Source organism: Simochromis diagramma, unplaced genomic scaffold (genome assembly GCF_900408965.1).
Source record: "Simochromis diagramma unplaced genomic scaffold, fSimDia1.1 OVJJ01000753.1, whole genome shotgun sequence".
NCBI classification, from domain to species: Eukaryota; Metazoa; Chordata; class Actinopteri; order Cichliformes; family Cichlidae; genus Simochromis; species Simochromis diagramma.
The window spans coordinates 14,201,349-14,217,658 of NW_024387523.1; the positions used below are offsets into that span (position 1 = coordinate 14,201,349).

The 16,310-nt window shown below is 41.4% G+C and overlaps 2 protein-coding genes across 8 annotated transcripts in view; both read left to right on the forward strand.

Moving 5' to 3' along the window:
• Window positions 1–9,447, forward strand: part of ppp1r9a (protein phosphatase 1, regulatory subunit 9A) — a 50,275-nt gene extending 40,828 nt beyond the window's left edge. For 5 of the 7 annotated variants that reach the window (XM_040020508.1, XM_040020509.1, XM_040020507.1 and 2 more), the window contains exons 12-20: window positions 996–1,081; window positions 1,800–1,932; window positions 2,025–2,085; window positions 4,463–4,510; window positions 4,625–4,673; window positions 6,063–6,182; window positions 6,484–6,507; window positions 6,793–6,975; window positions 7,365–9,447. In XM_040020508.1, coding sequence (XP_039876442.1) covers window positions 996–1,081; window positions 1,800–1,932; window positions 2,025–2,085; window positions 4,463–4,510; window positions 4,625–4,673; window positions 6,063–6,182; window positions 6,484–6,507; window positions 6,793–6,975; window positions 7,365–7,547 — 887 coding nt within the window. In that variant the 3' untranslated portion in view covers window positions 7,548–9,447. The remainder of the gene's footprint in view (window positions 1–995; window positions 1,082–1,799; window positions 1,933–2,024; window positions 2,086–4,462; window positions 4,511–4,624; window positions 4,674–6,062; window positions 6,183–6,483; window positions 6,508–6,792; window positions 6,976–7,364) is intronic. The other 2 variants (XM_040020513.1, XM_040020512.1) reach the window with 1 other exon arrangement.
• A 599-nt stretch (window positions 9,448–10,046) lies between these two features.
• On the forward strand, window positions 10,047–13,669 carry asb4 (ankyrin repeat and SOCS box containing 4). Its single transcript, XM_040020529.1, has 6 exons — window positions 10,047–10,654; window positions 10,968–11,267; window positions 11,354–11,596; window positions 11,695–11,942; window positions 12,030–12,143; window positions 12,443–13,669. Exons 1-6 carry the CDS (start codon window positions 10,111–10,113, stop codon window positions 12,629–12,631), a joined length of 1,638 nt encoding a protein of 545 aa, XP_039876463.1. The 5' UTR covers window positions 10,047–10,110; the 3' UTR covers window positions 12,632–13,669.
• The last annotated feature ends 2,641 nt before the right edge of the window (window positions 13,670–16,310 follow it).

Genomic DNA, 16,310 nt, shown 5'->3' on the forward strand with positions numbered 1-16,310 from the left:
GGTTTGTTTTGTATGAATCAGTAAAAAACTGATAAATTAAAAAAGAAAAGCAATCATGGTGATTATTTGCCTTCTTTATTTACACTTCATTGATTGAACAAAGATCTTAAAATGCTGGTTAGCACATTTCGCTAGCGCTGGCCGTCGCTCTCTTAGCTTTTGTGCTAAGTTAGCTTGTTTAATGAATCTTGCAGTTTAATGATGATTTTGCTTTTAAAGTACATTAAAAAACATTGCATTATCCAGTTTTTTACTGTTAACTCGCACACTCCATTGTAGATAATATAGAAATATCCATTTCATTTTAAAAATCCTCACACTTGAACCTCTGACTCCAGTTTCACTCTGAACTACTGCAAATAAAAACAAACAACTAATCAGTCCTGAGCCCATCTGTCAGGGTTTCTGTCAGGCTTTGTTCTCCTCAAGTCTTTTTAAGCTCCGCTGGCTTCATTTCAGTGGCTGTAACCGTCAGAACAGTAGAAGAAGCACCATATCTGGTGCAGTTCAGCGGATAGCAGAGTGATTGCATCAGCAGTGAGACGAATGATGCAGCCCATGTATGCTATATTAAAACAAGAGGGGCCAAGGGATACGACTTGAACGGGATATAAAGGAGAGAGCACACGTGGGAGGAGAATACAGGGTCTGCTGAAATTATCTTTTTGAAATTTAAGTGATTCAGTCTTTGTTTCATCTGACAGCATCTCCATGCGCACTCAGGGAATGAGGAGAACGATGATAATTGTCTGCCTAATTAGAAGTGTCGCTCATGGGGGAAGTTTGGACGTTTTAACTGAGTTGATGGTTTTTTTAAATAGGTGTGTTTAATGTGGGTGTCGACACGGGGTCAGGGAAAATTAAGAAGTTTAAAATAAGTAAAACTTAAAAAACAAACATCACGGATGGACAGATGTCATCATGAAGGGATGTGCTCGGGTATACCAAAAGCTGTTTTTGCTCACCATTTCTTGTGTGTGTGGGTGTGACTCTAGACACGAAGGAGGGCTCTCCCCACTCACCCAGCAAAATAAAGGGCTACGGAGGAGTTCCCAGAGACAGCATCTGCTCCACAGACGAGGTTTGTATTAACACGTTTCCTTTACTCAGTGAAACCTTAACACAGTTACACGATTTCTTATTTAACAACTGTTGAAACATGAAACAGACGTGATGCAGACAGATGTGACTTTTAATCAAACGAGCTCCATTATTCTCATTAGCGTACTCTTACATTTAATATGTCTCAGATTTCACCACAGGGTGTTTGGTATGTGCATGTTTGTGGGCCTTTAACCCCTGTCCATTCCACTTTATTCCTTCTAATGGATTAATTGCCGCTTGTTGCTCTGCCACTTTAATTGAGTGTGTGGTTCTGTCACAACTTATTGTCTCTCCCAGTGTGATAATAACAGCCACAGTCTTTTTTTTCTGGATGAAAGGCTCGGGTTTGGCTAATGCTGTCACTTAACTCAGTAAGTTCAGATTAGATAAACAACTCGAGAACTGGATCAGAATTGGCAGGAACACAGAAGCTAAGGCACTGTGGCGCTTCCTGGGGAAAAGAGGGCAAGGAATTAGAAATGGTGAAAGTATGTCAAGTGACTTCTGTCAGATTAGTGCGCAGCTCTGGCTGCTCAGATCTCTTATTCTTTGATTGCACTTAATTTCCTCTTCATTCTGTGGGAGTTCTTTGGAGGTTTTGCTTGTCTTTTCTTTCGCTCTCTCCTTAGTTACATTTCTCACATTTTTATGGCCTCTTAAATTAACTTGATGTTTCTTCTTCTCTCTGCTGTTAGATCTCTGAAGGTCGTGGAAGTCAATCCCACAGCCACTCTGGTCCGTTTCGTAGTGTGGCCTCTTGCGATGGAGGAGTTCCAGCACTTAGGGTCCAGGCCAGTGCAGAGGGCTCCCCCAGAAAAACACTCCACGGTTAGCACTCCTGGATCCTGATAATGCAGAACTCTTTTAAGCTCATCATTTGATGTAGGAGTAATGTCAGTGCGGGGCGTTTCTTATCACAGGTTCTCAGTCTCCGAGCCCCTCTCAGAGTTTGGAGGAGCAGAGACCAGCTCTGGACCCTGGGTAAGACAGCAGATGATGCAATGACATGTTAACTTTTTGAGTGAATTGATGCATCGTACGTTGTCCAGAGAAATGTCGTCAAATGAAGTTGATAAATGAAGTTGTTAATCAAACACAAGGATCACGTATAAAAGAGCAGTGCTGTGTACACTCACTGGGCACCTTATTAAGTACAGCTTACTCGTACTGGGCTGGATGCCCTTTTGGTAAGGTGCTAAAATGTTATGTTCAAGAAACCAGTTAGAAGTGATCTGAGCTTTGTGACATGGTGTCTTATCCTGCTGGAAGCAGCCATCAGTAGATGGGTAAACTGTGGTTATAAAAGGATGGACATGGTCAACAACAATACTCGAGTAGGCTGTGGCATTTAAGCGATGCTCAGTTGATGCTAAGGAATCCAAAATATATAAAGAAAATTCCCACACACCATTACGCCACCTGCAGCCTCAATAACTGGTAGAAAGCAGGATGCATCTATGCTTTTTTGCCAAATTCTGAACCCAACATTCAAATGTTGCAGCAGATCATCATTAGTTTCCTGTTCTTAGTTGACAAAAGTGGTACCCAGTGTGGTCTCCTGATGCTGTAAGCTCTAGAGATGCTATTCCAGGAACATCCAAGTTTCTGAAACTCCACACTACCTGCAGCCACAGCCTACTCTGATGCTCGGTTTGGCTTCAGCAGGTTTTCTTGCCATGCCTAAATACACTGAGTTGCTGCCACGTGATTGGCTGAATACACATTTGTCTTAACAAGCTGTTGAACAGGTGTACCTAAATGAACCAGATGAGCATTTACAAACATGCTGAGCAATGAACACACATGAGCAGATAAAACATGCTGTATTTATTTACAGCTTTTATCGTCTGCAGTTTTAATCAGAATCAGAAATTCTTTATTAATCATGAAAGAAATTATAGGTTACAGCAGGCAGCACGCTAATGGCACGTGCGCATTTACAAAGGAACCCTCTGACCGAACTTTACACAAACATCACATTGGGAAGACATGTCAGAGAGGTAGGCTGATAGGAAAAAATACAACGAAAATACAAAACATGAGGTGAGAGGAGGAGAAAAAAAACTCAGACTGAGCTCCTACTGGGAGAACAGTTTGAGAACAGAAAAAAACACCTCAGCACAAAAAGCACATGACTGTCAATACACAATAGAAACACAAGACAAGCAACTGGGGTGGGTAAGGGTAAGAGAGAGCCGGTGTAGACAGCACATCCGGTCCTGCAGCATGTCTGTGCTGGTCCAGTCAACCCGCCATCTACCCCGGAGAGGGCAAGCATCGAAGGGGTTTGGAAATGGAGGGGGGATGAGTGTGCATCAGTGTATGTGTGTGTGTGTGTCCTGAGTTTAGCTGAGAGAGTGTCCTTCGCCCTGCCAGGCTAAGTAAACAGTCTTCCAGCCGACCCAGGTGGCCTTGCGTAGGGGAGGAACAGTCTAAACACCGTCTGTTCTCAGGGTGAAAATTTTGTTTTGTTCAGCTCCAGCCTTGAGACCACAGCTGGCGCCTATATGGTAGCCGCATGAAATGATGGTAGTATTCCTTTAGTTTGAACAACTGCATGTCAATTTTACAGCCGCTCTAACAGTCCAACACTGGTCTCTCAATCTCCCGTTGGAGAGCCGTGAGTTTCTCCATGATGTTATCCAATTTTCGCTCATAGGTCTTAGTCTGAGTTTTCACTGCAGCCTCAAGCTTCAAGATCTTATCCATGCAGCGTTCAATGAGCCTATTTCGAGAAGTCACAAGTCGTCCCACCGCTTCAATCACAGCGGGCAGCCTTGTGGGGTTTTGAAGAGCCGATTCTGCTTTCTTTAATCTTCGATAAACCAGGGCCAAGCCAGCTCCGATCAGCAAGAACCCTGTTATCATGGTTCCGAAAAGGTAGATGTCTTCAATGTCCTCGATCGACAGCCGCGCCAGGCACAGGACCCTCCAGTTATTCCACTCGTCCATCGTGTATCCGGCAGGGAACGTCCCTCCAGGACACTCAGGCTCACCCGAGCCCAGGCTTCTCGTTGAGAAGAGGGTGTCAGTTGCATTCAGGGACCAGTTGATCAAATCCATAATTCCCCTTTTAGGTTTTAGAGAACAGACTGGGAGAGTGTTCCAGGGCAAGAGTAGAAAAGTAGACGAGACTAGACTAGACAAGGACACGAGAAGCCAAGCAGGGAAGATAAGGGAAAGGGGGAGGAGAAAAGTGCGACCGCCTTCGTCAGGAGCCAAGAGAGACAATTTAACAACTGATCTTTTATGGAAGTCATTTTGTATGAATAATTACTAAAGGTTCATAGTTAACAAAGCACATGAACAAAAAAATTGCATCACATATGTTACTCAACTCCACTCCACCTCCTCACAGGAAAACCAAAGTGAAGGACAAAGATCCCAGAGCTTCACCTGGAAACAGGTATTACTGTTTGCATTTTCCTTGTCTCCCTCCATCTAATAAACACGAGGATTTAAAATGTTTACTTCACGATGGCTGATTTCGGAACTCCCTGCACCTCTTTCTGTCTCTCAGCTCCACAGAGCCGTCAGCAGAGAACAGTCCAGAGTACCTCAAGGCCAAGGTGTGTGAGGTTTGGTCATTGGTACCTTGGTAAATAGTGATTCTCTCTGAATAATAGTCTGCTTTGCCCTCTGTGGTGCACAATTATACATGCACTTAAAAAAGTCTTCTTGGCATCCGTGCAGTTTTTAACAAGTTCTGCATTTTCACTGCAGGTTACTTTTCACTTTGTAGCTTTAATGTACTGTGTTGTTTCTGTTGAACAGACTGCACTCACATGGCCACACTTCTTCTCCTATTCACATTATGTGGTATTGTATTCCTTTATGTTTAATAATAACGCTTCAAACAATTGAAATGGAAATAATTTTGTACCCCAAGATGTAATTTGGGGCTTATATAAAAGGAAATTACCTTGCCAAAGCCATAGAAATCCATAATTTGCTTTATAATTGCCCAATTAATTGTGTAACAGTCGATGAAACTCACTTAAAAAAAAACATAATCATTTAGCAAACATATGATCTGATTTTAGGTGTTAATTTAACTTTAGCAGAAAAATCTGATCACAGTGTGAATGAGTTCATTTTCTAATGTGTATAAAATCAGTTAAACCTCATCCTGATACAATAAGATTAAAGTTGTAGGAACTTACGTGAAAACTGGCTAATCCTGTGTAATATCAGATGGGGTTACCATAGGATTAAAAAGGAGATTATTTTTGATCCTGCACCAGTTCAGTCCTCTCTCACTCCCAAGACACCCTCAGCTTAAGAAGAGTGCACATGAGAAGATAAATCTTATCAGAACTTCTTCTTAATTATGTTTTTATGGAGCTTTTAGGTAAGGAGTCCTCCCAGAAAGCTGACAGTCTAAGCCTGAGATTAGTCTCACTTTGACCTCAGATGGTACTGAGACTAAAAGGACTGAGTTAAGCTACTGTATGTTATTGAGCGTAAGAAATAGCTCTACACTCTTAGCCATATATCACCGAAACTATAAATCTGTGTATTTCAGGCGAAAAAAGGAACGTTCAGTAGCTCAAATAAAGTTTCTCTGCAGGGCAGTGTTGTGTCCACGTAAATTCCAGCCAGATTTATAGTTTGCATACTATTCAAGCATCTTTAAAAAATTACAGATATGCACACACTCCTTGGAGCTTGTCAAACACCTGAAACATGATTTTTTTTAAAACAGGGCGATGAAGCACATCAGTTACATTCTGGGAGAAAAAAACCTCCATTTTCTTGATTCATTCACTCCCCGTCCGCTCTCTGAGGTTAAAAAAATCATTCTTAAATACATTTGTAACATCTACATCGTGTTGGGCTTCACATAACGCTGCACAGAAACATCAATAACAGAGAAGCGTTCCAACTAATCGGCTAAATTCAGCCGCAGAGCCAGTTGGCTCGCCACAAGTCTTACGAACGTGTTGTTGATTTCTTAGGCACCCACTTTGTGCGATGATCTGAGTGCCAGCAGCAGCAGCTCAGTAGAGATCAGCGGTCTGCTCAGTGAAGCCAAGATGTCAGGACGCTCACACACGCTGGTGCTGTCCTCAGATGAGGTACTAAATGTTCCCGAAACTTCTTCGTGGACGTTCAATATGGAAACACAAACCATAAATACAAGCTTATTTATCTTCGCTGGTTCAAATCAGCCCATGCATAAAGTGTGTAATCTTATAGAAAACATCCAGAAAGTTTTTCTTTTTTTTCTTTACATTATTGCACGAAAGCTTATCTTGTTTTTACTGCAGAAAAACACTTTTTTTTTTATTTGCCAGGCTACCACAGAGGTAGCTTTTTCATTTCTGTTCTGTTAACTACCCAATCATTTTCTGTTGTTTTCTATGCTGCAACATTCAGAGTCTGGATATGATAGATGATGAGGTGAGACTGAGGTTCTTTTAATGCATGCGTGTCTCTGTGTCTGTTGAGCTGTGTGTAAACCATTTGTCTGTGTCTCACTGCTACACATCTTTGGTGAGGAACGATCTTTTTTCTCTTCATGGCCCCCAGAATTTCAGTATTTCTACGTGCTGAATGTAGGCATCGGTGGAATTTTTGATGTTGTTGACTGGGTTTGAGCCCATTATTCATCCAAATTAAGCACTAAAGATGGAGCTGATAGGTTTTTTATCGTATGCGCTTCTTTTCCTTGTCATGTATGTTCAGATGCTAGACGAGGGGCAGTTTTCAAAGCAGTACCAGTGGCAGAACCGCAGCATTACCGAATGGACTTCACAGCAAGTGGCCCACTGGCTTATGGGCCTAAACTTAGAACACCATATTCCAGAATTCACTGCCAAAAATATAGATGGAGTGCAGCTGCTTCAGCTGAATAGTGCTGAGCTCAAGGTAACAGAAACCTTTTTGTTATTAAATGCATCTTAATTAGATTTCGAATATAGATCACATCACAATGACCCAGTCAAAGTCCTCAAAGATATCAACGTAATTAAAAGGCTATGCCAGGACCTTAAGAGGGCTGTTTATAAATGAAACCTCCATAAAGAGTAGATAATGAATTCCTTCACAATTATGTGAGAGACTGATACATGTTTTCAGAAAACTATGACTTCATTGCTGCTAAAAGTAGTTCCAAGGGTATAGGCCTAACAATAAAGTGTTTTTATGAGATGAGCATAACTGGTCTGGCAAAAGAAATATAAAGGATTAAAAAAAATAAAGCGAAATAATTATACTTATGAGATAAATATAAAACAATTTTTGCTAATTTGTTTCAGGCTCTTGGGGTCACTTCTTCCCAGGATCGAACACTGATCAAGAAGAAGATCAAAGACCTTAAAGTTATGATGGAAAAGGCCAAGAGGAACCAAGAAAAGATGGAGAAACAGCGCGAAAAGCTGCGGAAGAGAGAGCTGGAGCAGCAGCAGAAAGATGCACGTAAAGAAAGTGCGGCGGAGTGAAACGAGCCCCCAGATTACCTCCCGCTTTACTGTAGCACCACATCAAGTAGCATCTCGCAGAACAGAACGTCAGCAGGCCCCACAAATGAACCCCGAGGGACGCCCGCTCAGTAGTTCAGTAGTTCTGAAAGGTGGAGCTCCACACCCAGCTGTCAGTTGTTGTTGAGTGACCTTTTCACCAACCAAACGAAACCAAAAGGATCAGTTGGATAACAGAATGGTGCCCTTCATTTGCCTCATTTTACACCCATCCTGTGTTTTTAGCCAGAATTTATGGATTCTGTTTTGCTGTTTATAGCTGTAAATTGGTTTTATTTATTCATATCCAGAGTGCGCCTGTGAAAAGTTTATCTCTGTAACCTACCACATCATCTCCAGAGACTTCTCTTACCCATCATAGCACCTTTAGACATAGACATGTACATGTACAGTGATAAATAAGGATGTAGATGATGTGCCATTTCAATAGACTTATGTATATCCTGCTCAAATCTAAAGATCAGCGGAATCTCTTTGTGGCTTTTACGAAGCACATACAGTTCAGGTCTTTGTGTTGGATTACATGAGGCAGTGTTCATCTCCCACCACCAGGTGTCCCCATGCTGCTTACTTTCACTACTGAATAAGGCAACACTGGAACTTCCCTAAAGGAATTGAACTGGAAATTAAAGATTCGCCGGGAGAAACGAGCGCTTTGATTTCTTGTAAGAACACTGGAAGTGCAACCACTGTAAATTTGACCTGCGTACTGGCTTACAGTGCCCCTTACCGTATACATGTACCATACTCAAGCCGTTTAAAGTATAAATGATGAAGACATACTAAACTGACTGGACTTGTTCTAATAGAGATTTCAGGTACTGTGTAATTATTACATTTGTAACTTACCTAACCCGAACCACAAAAAACAGAAAAGTTGCTAAAAATGAAACTTCTTGCTTAAATGCATAATGTTGCTTTGACTCCCCCTTGTAACCTGCTTTTGACCTCTTTTTATATTCTCTCAGTAACAAAGTAATACCTGCCGCTGCCTTTAGAAATTTCAGCTTAGTAGAATTTTTCCAAACTCTGCCCTCTTCTGTGCAAGCGTCAGGACACATACGATAGACTAAACGACGTCCTCATTCGTGTCATTTTATTATCTCCGATGCTTTGTCATGCAGATTTCTCTGGAATGTCCTGAAAATAACATTTTGTAATGCTGCCATAAAGATGCTTTGTGCGACACCTAAAGTGCAGAAGCTGTCCTTAAAGATGATCTCACCTAAAACTTTGATGTTACAGTGGAATTGAACTTTACAGCCGGAATATATTTTGGACTTTATTCTGAAATTGGTTCATCATTGTTGGAACGATTTATTTTAAGATTTCAAAGCTCACCGAGAGACATTTTGCCTGTGTTACTTCTTTATCATTCCCAGGAATTATTTTATAGGTTTACATTAAATGTAGAGACACCATGAGAGATATACAGGCAGCTGTGATGATATCTTTATCTTAATGACCCTGTCTGGTGTGCTGCTAACAGGCTGAGAAGAATAGATGGGGTATCAGTGCGGGTATACATGATAGTAGATTGTGTTATTATTTATTTATTTCTGTATTTAATGAAGCAGTGTACTATTGTTTATGATAACGAAATAAGAGGATTATTAACATTTAATAATTATTTATCCAGAATTGTATGATTACCTACTTTTGCCAAACATGATCAGAAAGTGATTTCAATTCAAATGGCTGTTATCAAATGAAGGATTTAAAGGTCGATATTGCAACGAGAGAAAAAAGTCAGTAGTATAGTCCCATTGTGCTTGTGGTTTTCCTCTAATACCACCATAGTGCTGCTCCCGTGCTACTCTAATAAACTGCTCATGATGTATTCTCATGAAATGTTTTGTAACACTTGAATCCTTCTATTAATACCCCTCCACACACACCCTGACAAACCAGTCAGCAGACTCTTTTGTATGTATAGTTAAACACTGAAAGCAATATGCTGTAAGAGTCCTAAAGAAGCCTTGTTTTGTATTGTGTCAATGTGGGTGCGCAGTTTTCCAGAGGGCTGAGGATGCTTAAAGGTCAGACCTGAGCTAAATACGGGATTCCAGATCTTTTCTATGTGCTTGACCGATCTTGCCAGGCGTGATGAAACCATCGTATACATGGGACCTCAGTGCTCCCGGCGGGCAGAGACACAGATGAATCATGTCTGGAAGGTTTTTTCTTTTTATGTATGTAGGGATAGCAAAAAGATATTTGCCACAAACTGCTAGCCATGCTTTCACTTTTAAAAAAGCTGTGCTTATTCTCCTCCTCCTCCTTTTTTTGTCATTGCCTTGCTGTCAGATTCTGAAAACTTTGAAAGGGCAGCTACCTGTCACACTGAATAAAATGTGCAGCCACTGTCCACAGTTTGCTTTTGTTTCTTCTTCTTTTTTCTTCTTCTGCATGTGTCCTATTCAGTCAGACACACACATAAAAATATTAGAGTTGTTTTTTTTCTCTCAGGTTCATAAAGCTGATTATTTTTTACCACATCCACTGATAGAAGGGATACAATACAATGCCCTTCTGTCACTGGACACCCCCCAGCACACTAACTGGTCTAGAGTCAGCCAGCTTTAGCTTTCCCATCCCACCCTCTATGCTTTCTATTTATATTCATCCTAATTTCTCTCCAGGACTATTTTCTCCCAGTGACGACGCACTGCTGTCACTTGTTGCCCCTCTTCATCTGCTTTATGTTTGTCTTCTTTCTCTATGCAACTCCTATGGCCGGGCTGATGGAGTTGTTGCAATGGTTGGTATGCTGGAATCCTTCATTGTCAACATTTGTGCGTTGCTTTCCAACATACTCCGTGCTTTATGGACAATATTAGCGTCTAAGCCAGACGATTTGGCAGCGTTAGGGCCTTTGCACAGAGATTTCATGGAGGATTTGAGTCCCAGAAAACTGGCTGAAAAACAGCTGAAGCAACGGTTCCTGGAGGCCTTGCAGACCAACAACGCACAGGAAGTCCTTGAGATTTTACAAACCAGCAAACTAGACATTGACGTTGTGTTGGAGGTGGAAGATCCCAGCATGGTCCTCGCCTCGTACAAACAAGGTGCAGGAAAACTGTGTGTGTTTGTGAGTGTGTGTGTGTGCTGAGTATAAATGCAGATCGTGAGATTTCTCACACTTCTCCATTGTTGGTAAGCAGTCCGGTAAGTTGACCACTAGGTGGTGCAAAACTTCCATAGAACCATAGTACATAGGATGGATTATTGCACACACTTTAATGCAATATATTGGATTGTGTGTGTGTAACTCAAACATTACAAAGCACTTAGATGAAACTGCTGTAATTATGAAGAATTAAAAGTACAAAAACTTTACTGTTGCTGAAAGTTACTTCCTACTTTTCTGATCTCTTTTAGGATACTGGCTACCTGGCTACAAACTGGAAAAGTCCTGGGCCATGGGTATCCATGTATGTGTAATGTACAATGCTGTGGAGACAGCGCTGGTACTCCTTCAGAAAGGCGCAGCTGTCAATCAGATGCCCAATGGGAAGACGCCTCTGCACGTGGCCTGCGAGGTGTCCAATGGAGACTGTGTGCCCTTGCTTTTGGCTCACGGGGCAAAGGTCAACAGCCTGTCTCTGAGCGGGCACACGCCGCTGCACTACTGCATTACCCAAGAGTCTATAGAGTGTGCCAAGCAACTTATCCTCAAAGGTGAGAAGGCACGGGTAGAAGCACAAATACAATCACTGCAGAAACCACTAAAACAACAACCAAATGTATTTTTCCCTCTCATGGAGGTGCAAAAGTCAACAAAGCAAGCCACAACAACGAAGAGGACACACCTCTACACACGGCAGCCAGATTCGGTGTTCCGGAGCTGGTGGCTCTCTATTTGGCTCATGGAGCATCTGTGAATGCAGTGAACTCTCTGCAGGAGACTCCTCTGATGACTGCAGCCTTCTGGGCTTTTGACACTAAGGAGCAAACCTACAGCCAAGACCATCATCTAGTCTGTCGCCTCCTGCTGGACTATCAAGCTGGTAAGACGTTCTAGATAGGTTTCCTTGACTTTGACTTTAACCCCCCCCCCCCCCCCTTTACTTCCACTGCAATGTTTCAGATTTGATTTCTGTTGCAGATCCCAACATTCAGGAGGCAGACCACAAAACAGCTCTTCACAAAGCTGCCTGGAACTGCGATCACGTCCTGATAAAGATGCTGCTGGAGGCTGGGGCAGATTCTCGAGCCATGGACATCAACGGCTGTTCTCCCATTCAGTATCTCCTTAAAGTGACGGAAGTCAGGCCTATGGCCATACCAGACCTCTGCTTTCAGCTGCTGCTCAACTACAATGCAGCACGGATTTACCCACCACAGTTCCACAAGGTAGAGAAGATGATGATGTGGGTTTGTGCTGAAATAATCTGCGTTATACTATATGTTTAACCACAAAGTCTTTAATGTTTTGCACAGGTGTTCCAGAACTGCCATGACTACCCCAGAGTTGTAGAAATCTTGGTTAACTCCTATAGCAGTTTAAAACCCACAAGGAAGTGGAGAGCTGCTCTTCCTGATGACTGCTACAAGGTAGAGCTGATAAAGACTGTTTTCTTTAAATACAATACACACACACTGACTGAAATTAAAAAGGAAAAAACGTAATCCTGTGTAAGAAATCTCATTTATAATTTAAAAAATTGTAAAAACTGAAAAGAATGTTAAAAGATGAAATATTTATAGATGAACAAATTCAAAGCTATATGATGTCTCTCAACTGTTAATTAGTGTGTTGCCCCTTTAAATTCAGCTTACATTAGCTGAATATGACTGAGTGTGCCCTCTCATTGAAGTTAAACAAAAGCGTCTGTTTCTTTTTGTCTCCTCAGCGCCATAAAGACTTCTACGACTCCCTGTTTGCTGTTTGCACCGACGCTCCTCGCAGTCTGCTTCACCTCTCCAGATGTGCCATCAGAGCTGCCCTGGGCAGTTTCTGTGACAGAGGAGTAGCACAGCTGCCTCTGCCATTATCCATGAAGAAGTATTTATTACTAGAACCTGAGGGGATACTGTACTGATAGAGACTCTGGTGTTCTGATGTGCAGAATGAGGCCTAATGACCTGAATAGAAACATTTATTAAGTGCCTCTCCGCTAACTGTGGAAATGAAAAGTGGTGCAAGATGTAACTTCATCATCATTAACATTTTATTTATTTAAAACACCTCAGAAAGCACAGAAAAAGAACAAAAAAAGGTATTTTTTGTGCTTGCAGGATGAGCCATTTCTGTGTTTTAGTTAATAGCTGCTAACATTCCAGGACAGCTGGTGGGTCGGAGGGGAGATTTGTTAAAATAGCTTTAAGATGCTTCCAGATGTTAAATCCTCCTCATTGGTGTTTTTGTTGTATAGATGGCAATGGTGTGTCTAGTCTGAATCTTAAGGCATAGTGATATATGTACTACATATAAAGGCTTGATAGTGGAGCTAGGGCCTGCCCAAAAAATAACTTCCCTGTAATATATTGTGAGAAAATTCTTACCGAAATTTTGTTTCTTGTAAATAGTGAAAAATATATAAAGTAAGTTCTTTTTTTTCCCAACCCAAATGACTCCTAGTGTTGCCTTCTCTCTGTTAGGTTGTTATTATGAGAACAAACTACCACATTCAGAATTTCTTGCATTCAAAAATAACAACCATTTGGTCTTTTCAAAGATAAGGACCAAATTATGGGGACGTTAAAAGTTAAATGAGAGCTGCAGATTGACATTTTTGTCTGTATAAAGAGAAGGTGTCCAATTAGAAGGACAGAGCTTCGACCACTGCCTGTCGTGACACAGTGCACCCTGAAAACAAAAGCAGCTTCATGATTAATCAGTAGTGCAAATAACACAGCCAAGGTTTCTACAGCGTCTGAACCCACTGAAAGAGGTTATTAGTAGTTAATTTGCTCCATATCAATTTTTGAGGATATAAATGTAGAATATATTGAAAAAATGAAACTAAATGTGACGTCATGCGGGGAGAGATCGTTTTAGATATATTGCTATGTTGACACCTTTACTAGCCTGGTGAGTCTGAAATTAATTTTATTAAAAAGAAACAGTTTGATTATCAGCGTCTCGTTTCTGCCAACACCCAGAGGAGTCTGAGATAATGGGATCTATAGGTCATTTTTGTAATGACCCAATAAAAGACTAAAAATGAGATGTACGAAGCTCTAGATCACTTACATTAATGACTAAAGTGATGATAACAGAAAAGCAAAAAGAAAGAAGTTTTAAAGCAGTGACAGCATCACTCCCTAACCCTTAAATGTTTAATCGACAAATGTGCAAATGTTTGCATTTACTTTATTCTTTAGAGTGACAGAGGGACCTTTAGCCACCCAAAAAGAAGCATCTAAAGTGTCTTTAGTGCGAGTCTCTTTGCTGTAGCTATTTTCCACCTGTGCAGTGTTGACCAGATTCTCTCTCTATGGACAGCCCATGCAGAGAAGGCTTCAAATCTACCCGGCAACCAGCCTTAATGCGCACTCTCAAACTCATGTTCCACTTTCAGGAGAACAAACACTTGACAAAACCCTCCGGAACAAGTGCTTGTTTTTCCAGTGGACTGCTTGTAGCCAAAAAAAAAGGAAAACACTGTCTGCAGTGCAAGAAAGCACCCGGCGCCCTCAGATCAGAGATAACTTCTTAAAAAGGAAGAAGAACTTAATATTCTTTTCAGGTTTTACCAGAATGAGCACAGTAAATCCTCTCCTAGAGGAAACTGTTCTGAAAGGTGTCAAGTCTGCCTTTAATCCTTTACAGAACATGGCCCAGTCCTTTCACAACAGCATGCTGTAATGATGTCTGTCTATTTCATCCAGATGCGGAGTCACCGGGAGAAAGACTAATGTACAACAGAGGAAAGAAGTCATTAGACTGAGGCAGACTGGAGGAGACGCTAGAGGAGATAAATGAACTGTCAGCCTAATGAAACGTTAAGATTAAAGCTTCGTGCTTGGTATTTTTGTGTCGTCTCTAATGATGCATTATAGAGACACACAAAATGAATATCTGAGGCGAGGAGAAGTCATTTTAAAATATTCAGAAAACCATCTACAAAATATTTATTGTTTGGATAATCACACTTTCAGTACTTGAAAGTGTGATTATAATACTGTGTCAAAGTTTTGAGCCTATAATAGTTGAGATATTGACACAACAACTTGGTACATCTTGGCATGAAGTGCAGTGTGTCCTTAAAAATGGGCAGGAAACTGGACAAAAGTAGCACATCTAAAATAAAATTTTAAAAAATCTAGCTACAGCATTTGAAATTATCTGAAAGTCATATCCTTAAAAAACAGGGAAAAAAATCCAGCAAAGGCCCGACACTGGACCAGAAGCCTCATCAGAAATGAGCAGAAATGAAGCTATTCTTAAAGAACAGTGAGAAAAGGCAGCAGTAGGCCACGGTCAGCCATGGATTGGCCTCCCCAGAGCCCAGACCTCAGCATTACTGAGGCAGTGTGGGAACAAAAGGCAGCCAACATCCAAAGAAGAGCTTTGATTGTCCTTCAAGAAGCCTGGAGAAGTATTCCTTGGCTGCTCCTTCATCCATAAGGGGTCGCCACAGCTGCTTAAAGAAATTACAAGGCCGCTTGCCTAAGGGAGCTTCTGCTGAGTAGTGCAGTTGCAAATAAATGGAATGTGAACAAAAGAGCAGAAGCTGTTTATAACCAGTAATTCAGATAGAAAGGTACAGTCATTATGAACCTTACAGCAGTCTATAGGTCATGTGGAGGTGTCTGTACTGGACCTCTGTTTTGTACTTTTTGGACAACCCAGCATTACCAAACATTACCAAAACTTGCAGCTTGAAATCCATCCATGAATCCTTTTTAGTACCTGCATATCCAGTTCAGTGGAAGGAGGCCTGGAGATGGTCCCAGCCATCCTGGGCCACTCCATCTGTGAAGTCTCAAAATTAAACAAGACAGTCGATCTCTTTATGCACCAAAAGTGTCTGCTGCAGCTTTTCAGTACTGGCATGTCAACTTTATAAGTAAACAAACAGTGTCAACAGTAAAAAGGTTAAATCCAGGCGAACTCGTGCCCCAGCACGTTGCACAGTCGAACACGGAACAAAGCTAATATTTGTGCTGTGATATTTGTCTTCACTTGTATTTCTTAACTTTCTATGCCAAGATTCACAGCAGAGATCCAAACCAAGTGTCTGATGTAGCCTTCTGATTTGCCTGTGTTCATATTCTGCAGAGGGAACATTGTTAGGATGACTGAAGGACCAGGACCCGAGTGGCCTAATTCTAAAAATATACCAGTGAGGATTACGTTGGAGAAAAGGTCTTTGCTTTTATTGATCTTATACTTAGTCTTACTCTCTCTTATCTTTCAGATCGACCTTGCATAATCCTGTATTTGTATGATGATGGCAGTAAACTGTAAAACAGAACAGAGTGACACAAACAAACAAAGAGAAACCAAACTAGAAAGGAGCACCGCATTTGTGGGCACACAGAGGAAGCTGCAAAACAAGACAGCCTGTTCTCGGCCTCTATTGGAAGGCGGCCACAGAAAGCCAATGGACTGCGTCTATTATGGCGACTTACAAACAGCAAAGTTTCCTAAAACGAGCTGTGGAAAAAGAGAAGGGAGACTTTAAGAGGGCGGTAACAAATGGGAGCTGTTTACAGACTGTAAACAGTTTCATTTCTGTTCACCGACTTTTCAAATGAACAACAAAGTGCAGA

Excerpts from the sequence above, each read along its gene's own strand:
- asb4 (XM_040020529.1), top strand. The coding sequence starts at position 10,111 with ATGCCCTTCTGTCACTGGACACCCCCCAGCACACTAACTGGTCTAGAG. Across the intron at positions 11,268-11,353 it reads CAAGCAACTTATCCTCAAAG|GTGCAAAAGTCAACAAAGCA; the intron begins GTGAGAAGGCAC and ends CCTCTCATGGAG. Across the intron at positions 11,943-12,029 it reads ACCCACCACAGTTCCACAAG|GTGTTCCAGAACTGCCATGA; the intron begins GTAGAGAAGATG and ends TGTTTTGCACAG.